The sequence below is a fragment of the Rissa tridactyla genome, chromosome 9, assembly GCF_028500815.1.
Source record: "Rissa tridactyla isolate bRisTri1 chromosome 9, bRisTri1.patW.cur.20221130, whole genome shotgun sequence".
Classification (NCBI taxonomy): Eukaryota; Metazoa; Chordata; class Aves; order Charadriiformes; family Laridae; genus Rissa; species Rissa tridactyla.
Genome location: NC_071474.1, coordinates 45,907,514 through 45,917,320, shown reverse-complemented (window position 1 = coordinate 45,917,320; position 9,807 = coordinate 45,907,514). Strand labels below are relative to the sequence as shown.

General features: G+C 49.2%; 1 protein-coding gene across 1 annotated transcript; it reads left to right on the top strand.

Moving 5' to 3' along the window:
- Positions 1–1,263: 1,263 nt before the first annotated feature.
- On the top strand, positions 1,264–8,822 carry CYSLTR1 (cysteinyl leukotriene receptor 1). The gene is made up of 2 exons (XM_054215434.1): positions 1,264–1,286; positions 5,689–8,822. The coding sequence occupies exon 2, from the start codon at positions 5,735–5,737 to the stop codon at positions 6,770–6,772; it is 1,038 nt and encodes a 345-aa protein (XP_054071409.1). The 5' UTR covers positions 1,264–1,286; positions 5,689–5,734; the 3' UTR covers positions 6,773–8,822.
- Positions 8,823–9,807: the final 985 nt, after the last annotated feature.

Below are 9,807 nucleotides of genomic sequence, written 5' to 3'. Positions count from 1 at the left end.
GGGACCGTGCAGCCAGCCTGTCCTCACCCACCTAGAGAGCACCTACGTCTGTGGAAGCTCCAAAACCAGCCATCAGAATGGAGCTGGAGCAGAAAAAATGGCTCAAATTCCACCAAGTGGTCAACCAACCATGCAGCACCGCATAAAAGCCGTGGCGATGAACGCATCTTTTCAGCAGGAGCGCCTGGGGTCACAGCTTACACCACCCACTCATTGAAAAGGCTTTATCTGGGGACACCAGCACCCTGGGAACAAGGCTGTATTGGGGGGCACCAGCACCAGATGGGTCTCAGGAACCAGGAATGCAGATGAGAGAGGCTGAGGGAGGTGATTCCCCCTCTCTACTCCGCTCTCGTGAGACCCCACCTGGAGTACTGCGTCCAGCTCTGGAGTCCTCAGCACAGGAAGGACATGGACCTGTTGGAGCTGGTCCAGAGGAGGTCAAGAAGATGCTGGGAGGGCTGGATCCCCTCTGCTGGAAGGACAGGCTGAGAGAGCTGTGGGGGTTCAGCCTGGAGAAGAGAAGGCTTCAGGGAGACCTTAGAGCCCCTGCCAGAACCTAAAGGGGCTACAGGAAAGGTGGGGAGAGACTCTGGATCAGGAGGTGGAGCGATAGGATGAGGGGGAATGGTTTTAAACTGAGAGAGGGTGGATTTAGATGAGACATGAGGAAGAAATTCTTGGCTGTGAGGGGGGTGAGCCCCTGGTCCAGGTTGCCCAGAGAAGCTGTGGCTGCCCCATCCCTGGAGGGGTTCAAGGCCAGGCTGGACGGGGCTTGGAGCAACCTGGTCTGGTGGGAGGTGTCCCTGCCCAGGGCAGGGGGTGGCACTGGATGATGTTTAAGGTCCCTTCCAACCCAAACCATTCTACAATTCTGTGAGGACGGAGGTTCTTCATGGCGAGTCACCCCCGCAGGGCTACCTTAGATGCTACCGCAGGTGCAAACTGGAGACATCCCCGCCCTAGACAAACACATCTCCAGGATGTGGAGAACACATCTCCAGGAGGCAGCAGCTCTGCAGCAGCCGGGAGAAAACGAAAACCCGCCGGTTCCCCCAGCGCCTCCCCGACCTCCCGCCCTGGGGACGGGCGCTCCGGGCGCAGACCAGCGCCCCCCCGAAGGAAGCGGGGAGGGGGCGGCCGGGGGTCCCGCGGGGCCGGGGGTGTCCCGGGGCGGGGGATCCCGCCGGGGGCCGGGCCGGGGGCGGGCCGGGGGCGGGGAGCGCCCTGCCTTAAAGGCGGTGGCGGGGCCGTGCGGGCAGAGCTCGGCGTTCGGTTCGGCGGCGGTGAGTCTTCACCGGGGTCTCCTGGGGACGGGACGGGACGGGACTCCTCGATGGCTGCAGGGGGTGATGCGGGCGTGGGGAGCCCTGCGGGCGGCGGCGTGGCCGCAGGGGACGGGACGGGACGGGACAGCCGCTGGCCGGGCTCCGCTCCCGGTGCCCGCGGGAGCCGCGATGTCCCGGCCGCAGGGAGCCGTTTGCAGCCGGGCTAAATACCCACGGAGCTCGGTTATAGCGCTCCCTACTAACGAAGTCGAGTCGTTCATTAGCGTCTGCTGCTTGCTTCGATTATTCGTTCTGTTCCTCTTTCTGAGACAGAGCTCTCCCCCCCCCCCGCCTCCCCGCCCCCCGCAGAAGGGAGTTTGCGTTTGCAAAGCGCGTTCGGTGTTTCGAGGCAGTTCCTGTGTCTCTTCCACCAAACACTAAATACAGCCCGTGTCAGCGCTCAGACAGTGATGCCTCACGTCTGGGCTTCAAATGACAGCATCTTCTTTGGTGGTATCCTTTTTGATTGTGTAATTAATATAATCTGTTTATGACCAACCTACTCATGACCAACTATAAATCTATCTGTGTTGCACGAGGCATGCAGAATAGAAGTTGTTTAGGGGTTTGCATAGTTTGGGATGCTTTTCTCGGCCAACCGTCGCTGCGCCCTCTCACTTGTGTACATTCCTAATGATCTGAATTCACCAGCACGTAAACAAGTGGTTCCATGAACCACGGCTATATAAATAAAAAGTGGCAGGAGTGATATTTGTCTTCAGTTCATGATGAAAACCTGGTCTAAAGCCTCAGCGAGGAAATGGGGTTCTGTGGGGTTTTTTGGTTTTTACAGATAGATTTCTAGGTGTGAAGCTCTCTTATACTTTAGCAGTCCAATATTCTAATCATCAGTTTTGCTTTTGGTTACAAAAGGTGTTTTAAATTACGTTTAGAAATACGATAGATACCACATCTCGGTTGTCTTTTAGACAGCCTTGCATGGTTGTCCTCTATCTGCAAATGTCTTTAAGAGTAGCAGCTGAAAGACTGAAATTTAGTCCCCAAAGGAGTCAAAAAGTTTCTAATCCAGCTCAATACCACTTAAGAAATGTGATAAATACACATAGAGATTAAATAAGGAAGTTTGTCTAATGAGCAAATGATGGGCTGAGACGTTTATCAGTATCTCTTGGTTCTCTCTCAGGCAGGATAGCTAAACTGGCAGGAGGGGAGAGAAATCCGCGGTGGCAGGAGGGTGACAGTACCTTCTGCAGACACCCATGGCTCATGCCCTCTCCAAAGGCATGTGGGAACCTGACCCAAAATATGCTGTTGGGAGACACGGGTTCTGCCCGGCTCCTGTGCGTGTCTCCATCTGCAGCCTCCTCCCTTCCCGGAGCCTTACATCCCATTACTGCTTTTAGCCAAAACAACTCTGTTTATCCACTGGGTTGGCCACGCAGCCCAGTTTCTCCCATTTTCTCCTCATTCTTCCTACTCCTCATAAGTGCCCGGAGGTGCAGGCAGATGGAAAAAGCCTCAACGTGCAAAAGATCATTCCAGTCTCTTAATCTCAAACATCCTGATTGTGTTTGTTTGGTTTTTTGAATGTCTGAGAAAGAACTGATATACGATGCCTTGGTAAATTGAGCAATTTTATCCATATGAGTTTTCGTGAGATAATCGAGCCGCTCATCTCAATGTGTTCGTACAGCGCGTAGCATGGTTTTGCTCGGCAGGTCTGCTTGCTAGGCACTAACCCAGCGATAAGAGTAACGGTACCGAGGGCTTCACCACCTGCGTCGGATTTTCTTGACAGATAATAACAAGGAATAGGAATTATACAGCTTTTTCCAGAGAATATTGCACTACCTGCCCCTCCCAAACAATTGGTTAAAATCAGACCAATGTTACCGCAAACTTAATTTTAGCCCTATCTTAGAGATTTTTCAAACATTACTGGGGCGATGCTCTTTTTATAACTTGAACCTCAAGTTTGGAATGAAGACCTCAGGCAAATGAGGGTGCCAGCCATGAGGGCTGGAGGCCGGATCTCTTGGCATCTCCCATGGGATGCAGGACTCGGTCTCCTCTCCACCGTCCCACTGGGGCGGCAGCTCCCCGTTGCTGGCTGATCCTCGCAGAGACGCGGTGGCTGGGGCCACAAGAGGCTGGTGTGGGTGATCTCTGCTGTTCAGACCCATGCTGGGCCGTCCACCACAAGGAGCCCAGACTCATCCAGGCTGGGGCTGACGTCTGGATTCTGCCACCCCCAGAACCAGGCTGCCGAGAGGTGGCATTTGTGGGGCAAGGAGAGGGCATGGCTGCAAACTCACTGCCTCTCTCGGATTAACAAGTTATTAGCAATGAGTGTTTCTAGATAAGCTTTGTTTACACAAGTGAAAGTGAGATGTAAGTGATGATGGAGGTTTAGACTGGATATTTGGAAAAAATTTTACACTGCAAGGGTTGTCAAGCATTGGAACAGGCTGCCCAGGGAAGCAGCTGAGGCACCGTCCCTGGAGGTGTTTCAAAGCTGGGTAGACACAGAGCTGAGAGATATGGGTTAGTGATGGTTTTGGTCAGAGTTAGGTTGAGGGTTGGACTCGATGATCTGAAAGGTCCCTTCCAACCTGGGCGATTCTATGTACAATGTACCGATCTACGCCTTCTGACAGAGCCAAGTAGAGCTATGTTGAGTCTTGGCTGCCTCTTCTGGCCAAAGACATTCGTGCAGTCGAACTGTCGGTGGCTCACACACCCCTCTGTGTCCACAAATAGCCCAAGGGGAAAAAATATCCTCTCTTGTGTCAGGTTTTGCCTCGTGTCTTGTCTGTGCCACCTCGCTGATATCGGTGAGCTTTAATGTGTTTTGTGCATTGCAGATAATAAAAGGATTGTTTTAAGAGTACAAACTCCCAAATAGCTGAAACTCGACTGAAACCTGGAAGCCTTGAGCATCCCAGTGTGGTTCGGAATTTCCAGGAGATCCGAGAGAGAGAGAGAAAGAGAGAGAGAGAGAGAGAGAGAGACTCTACTTTAATGCTGCCAAACTAGTTTTATGGATGAAAATACGTACCATTTAACATCAGGTTTGAGCACATACATGGTGTGGGTTCTTATAACCGATCTTGTCCCCGCTGTTGCTTTCATCACTGCTTTTCTTAAGTCCTGTTATTTCAGCCTGCACGTATCCTGCAGTTCTAATTGTTGGGGTTTTTCATGGTCTCAGACTGCAAGTGAGATTCTGTGTCTAAACCATTAGAAATTGAAAATGAATGGGGAAAAATATGTACGTGTGTATATTTCTCTTGCTTTACTTTAGGCCAACCCAAATCAAGAGTGTCGTGTCTCACTGCACTCAAATGAATACTTAAAGGACATGATAAAATGTCACAAAAAACTGGCTGAGCGGATCCAAAAGTCCTCCCTGGCTGCAGGATCTGCCTGCTCTGGAGAGTCCCAGACCTGCTATTGTAAATTAAAGCAGTATGCAAAAGCAAACCCAAGAAGAAGCCCTTTGCTAGGGAGTTACCTCGATAGTGCAGATGTTGCCAGGCCGAGAGGTTTGTTCTCCTTGACATGAGCCCCCCTGCAGCCCCCTCCCTCCCTCCACCGGTGCTGCCTCTGCCCGGGCAATGCCAGGGCAGCTGGAGCCTCTGCTGCAGCCATCCTTCCCGTTGGTCAGATACGATAGGCGAGATCTTATCCAAAGCTAGGAATTACATATATTTATTAACAAAGCAAGTTTAAAAAATGGTGCTACCTGCGATGTGAGCAGAGGAGAGCAATGCAGAGTTTGGGGAGCTGACAAATGTCTGGTTGGGCACTGAGCAGCCTCTGGCTTGGAACCGTCTTTCACCTTCAATGCAAAGGATTTGGGTTTTTTAATTATTTTTTTTTTAAACAGCTTTTCTTTACTGTTTCAGAGACCTTCTGGCAGACTTTCTCCTGCAGTGACCCGTCCCTACGCAGGCAGGCGTGGAGGGAGGCAGGGTTTGCCAGGCGATGTGGAGAAAGACTGAAGAGTCATCAGAGACCAGATTGGGTCTTTATATTTTAAATTGCACAGTGCTCTTGCCAACTTCATCATTTCTCTCTGCTGTTTTAATTAGTAGCTACCTTAGCTTGCGAGGAGTAAGAGCTTGTTGGTAATTTGGTGGAAGAAGGATGCCACCAGGAATCGAGGGCTTATGAAAATTTGACTGTCACCTTTGCCTCACCAGTTGTCGGTACCAGGTTAAGAAAGGTGGACATAGCGGATGGTTATAGTAACACGGATCCGTGCACACCCACATCCCTTCCTAGCTGTTCTCTCCTGTACAAGAGAGATGATAGATTTTTTTTCCTCCTATTTAATAATGGCATTTCACTTTTGTGTGCTGCTTTACGTGACTCACCTGAGGTTTTTCATCCTTAGGCCTGACATTCATCGCTGGGTGGAATCAGTGCCTCAGCCAGGCAACATGACGGCGCCGTTTGACAACTTGTCATGCCATCACTCCATCGACGACTTCCGAAACCGAATCTACTCCACGCTCTACTCCATGATCAGCATTATGGGCTTTGTTGGCAATGGCGTTGTGCTGTATGTCCTCATAAAAACATACCGGCAGAAGACAGCCTTCCAGGTGTACATGCTGAACCTTGCCGTCTCCGATTTCCTCTGCGTGTGCACCCTGCCCCTGCGTGTCATCTACTACGTGCACAAAGGGAACTGGTTCTTCAGTGACTTCCTATGCAGGATCAGCTCGTACGCCTTGTACGTCAACCTGTATTGCAGCATTTTTTTCATGACTGCGATGAGCTTCTTCCGTTGCATAGCCATCGTTTTTCCAGTCCAGCACATCAATTTGGTAACCGAGAAGAAGGCTAAATTTGTCTGCATCGGCATCTGGATTTTTGTCACACTGACCAGCGCTCCCTTTCTGCAAAATGGGACTTACCAACATGGCAACAAGACCAAGTGCTTTGAACCCCCAGAAAACACTGAGAAGAAAACTCTAGTCGTGATCCTGGATTTTATTGCCTTATTTGTGGGTTTCATTTTCCCCTTTATTGTCATAACTATCTGCTACACCATGATCATAAGGACCTTACTGAAAAATTCCTTGAAGAAGAACCAGGCTAACCGCAAAAAAGCTGTCTGGATGATCATCATCGTGACGGCCACCTTCCTGGTGAGCTTCACCCCGTACCACATTCTGCGTACGGTCCACCTCCACATGCTGTGGCTGAAGAACACCAGCTGTGAGGACACCATATACCTACAGAAATCGGTTGTGGTAACGCTCCCCTTGGCAGCTTCCAACTGCTGCTTTGACCCACTTCTCTATTTCTTCTCAGGGGGCAACTTTCGGAAGAGACTTACCACATTTAGGAAGGCTTCTTCCTCCAGCTTAACACAAGCCTTCAGGAAGAAGTTCTCCATAAAAGAGAAAGATGAGGAACCCTTTGGAGAAAGCCATAGGGAGAATGGGAAGGCAGCCGCGGCCCCTTCATAAGGAGGCTAGACCTTCCCCTAAGATCTCAGATGGGCAACAGAGATCTCAGAACTCTCCCAGAAGACATGACGGAGGCTTGCAAGCCTTCATCGCAGTAGATATGTAATAACAGTGGATGGTCCCTGATTTTTATGCTACTCGGTGGTACAGCTGCTGCCTCTTCCCCAGGAGCAAGCACTGCTTGGACACGCACAGCCACTTAGCACGGAGGAGCCACCTCCAGCCAGCACCAGAAAACTGTTGATCTGATGATAAACTCACATAAACAAACTCTTCAAAGCCTGCATTCGGGGATTTGCTTCATTTCACAACTCTACAAAGAGCATTAATTCTCCGAGCCAGTGGGAAATGTAAACACGGCGTTTGCTGGACGCGGTGCTCAAGGAACTGCTGACAAATAACGAGGGCAGAGTTTTCACTGAATCTTCAAACAGCCACTAAATTATTTACACAGCAGAGGCCAGGATAATTCCTGCCCTGCTCCCAGCTGCGTCTGCTTTGGATTTCAGCTTTCAAGATAATTATGGGTGTAAGACTTGCAGGGTTGATGCCTGGGTCTGCAAATCCAGGAACTTGGGCTTGAGCCCCTCTCCCACCCCCAACAAGCAGCTCTTCAGACACGCTCTCGTGGGCAGCTGATCTGCCCACAGTTTCTGAATGTCTAGAAAAATCTTTTCTGTGGGGGAGCAGTTTTAAAATTGCAGTATCCTAATGTGCATCTGAAAGTTACTTCAATGGGTCTGGTCCTGGAAGCGACGGCTGCAGGACCCAGATTATCGCTCCAGTTCTTCAGGAGATTTTTACCTAAAAGGAGAGCTCTGGGTGCTCAGAGCCTAGTGCAGGATCGGGCCTGCCTTTCTGAACTATTGACCAAGGTTTTTTAAACTAATAATAATAAAAAAGAAAATAATGCAGAAGCCCTCTTTAAAAATAGCTATATGTGATCCTGTTCAAGGGGGTACACCTTGCAGAAAAGGGGCAACCCAAGGCGCTTGGAAAGAGCTTGAGGAAGACCTGGAGATCAAGAGTCTGGGTGCAGATGAGACATGGGTGAATCTTGTTCTGAGTACAGTTGGGTGAAAAAACCCTGGTTGGGCTATGTTTCTTATGTAAAGAAGAACTTCAAAATCTTGGACAGAAGGAAACGTTCCTGCGCTTTTCCAGCGAACCCGCGGAAAAGTAGCACTGTCTGCCTTTTGCTGGAGCAAAGCCCAGCCCGAGATGCACAATACATCAAGACAGAAATAGAAATTCTGGCAGGATTAAGACTCTTAGTTGGGAAAGGGGTTGATAAGTGAATAGCATGCATGTTTTGATATGGTATTTATGAAGTTACTTGATGCTATCTTAAATAAAGAAAACCGTTTTAACGCTGTAGAATAAGAGTGAGCAAAAGGAGTTGGGCTTGGGGACGGGGGTCTGCTTGAGAAATTATCTTTACCGATACACGGAAGAGTGTAAGTTCGCTCTTTACATCACAGCCTGCCTATCCCTGGGGCAGCAAAAGGCACTTAAAAGCAAATTCACCTGCAGATCACTTTATGGATGTGAATTTTCAATAAGATCCGAAGGCCCTTTAGAAAATTTTAAGGATCTGTAAAGTGGAAGAGGGCTGAAAGCTGCTCACGTAGAGGAGTGTTACAGTTCCCCCCTAAACCCGCAGGAGGGCAGAGCTTATAGGTCAACGATGTAACTGTAAACTGCTTTGAGAAAGTCTGTAGGAGGAGCGCTGGCTAAAACTTCTTTTCGCGGGTTAGTGTTGAGTGTTACAGCTGTGTCTCAAAGCATTAAAGGCATTGTGCAACTGTAAATAGAAATTATCCTGGAAAACCAAGTTTCAGAATATGTAAAAATAATACACATGTTCCCAATTTCTAAAATACTGTACAGTAAAGCTATATATATATGTGTGTTGAAAAGCATTTTTATTGTACTAGAGGGGTTTTCTTCCTTTTTCCTTTTTTTGTTTTTTAATGAAACAATGGTTATGTCAGTGGTTTTTGTGCAATAGGAAAGATCATTCAAAAAGATTGCTAAAAATTAAATTAAAATGTTGCAAGTTAAATTTTAACAGTTAAGGTTTTCTGCGTCTTATTTCAAAGTCTCCGCACACTGACTCTTCTTCCCTACGATCCCTTTTTATCTACACACAGCACTGGCGTGAAATATTCATGTAATAGTAGTTTATAATGATACAAACTTAGTCAGAGCAGCAGAGAAGTTGCTGAGGGTAGCACCTGGAGTGGGCTGAGATGTTGGGGGACCCGCTGGCCCAGCTGGGCTTGATCCAGCCAAACTGGCCTTTGCTGTAGCCCAGCTTCCCTGGACTCAGGTCCTGTTGGAGCCAAACCTCTTCTGACGGCAACTGGGGTCTTGCAGAGGTGAAGCACCCCAACAAATGGCACCTGGGACCTCGATAAATCTGTATTGGCAGGCAGAAAATGCTTGCAAGGCCCTTGGAGAGAAGCGATGCTTTTGGTGAGTACGATACACTTGGGTGTCTTGCGTGGTCACGTATCACTCGGGTTCCCGCACAGAAAAGTCTGCAGAGAATGATGTTTTCTACCTGGCTTTTCTCAAAATAGGCGCGGGATCTGCGGTGTGTTAATTAGCTGTAAAGCCCCAGCCTGTACCCATGAGGAGGGAGCTTTTGCCGTCGGCTCAGCAGAAACGCAGCTCCAGGCGAGCTTCACCCCACGAGATGCGGAAAAGTGCCATCCTGGCAGCAAATGCTGATCAAGTCTTGCTCAGGAATAGGCACCTGGAGAGAAATACCTGCCAAGGAACAGGACCCGTTACTGTCATGAGGTGAGTTAGAAATTGCGGCGTTTCTATGGGCTGTAAAAAAAAATAAATACCGACAGGAGTTGGGAAGAGGGACGAAGTGCCACCGCAGGGCTGTGGCAGTGTCAGAAATGCCTAAAAAAGGAAAGTGAGGTGCTGGTTTCTTGCTTGAAATTGGACTTTTTTCTGCTGCGATTTACGGTACAATAGTGTCCCCTAGTGCTGAGTTAGTCCTGGAGTTATTGCCCGTT

Coding starts and splice junctions, on each gene's coding strand:
- CYSLTR1 (XM_054215434.1), top strand. CDS start 5,735: ATGACGGCGCCGTTTGACAACTTGTCATGCCATCACTCCATCGACGAC.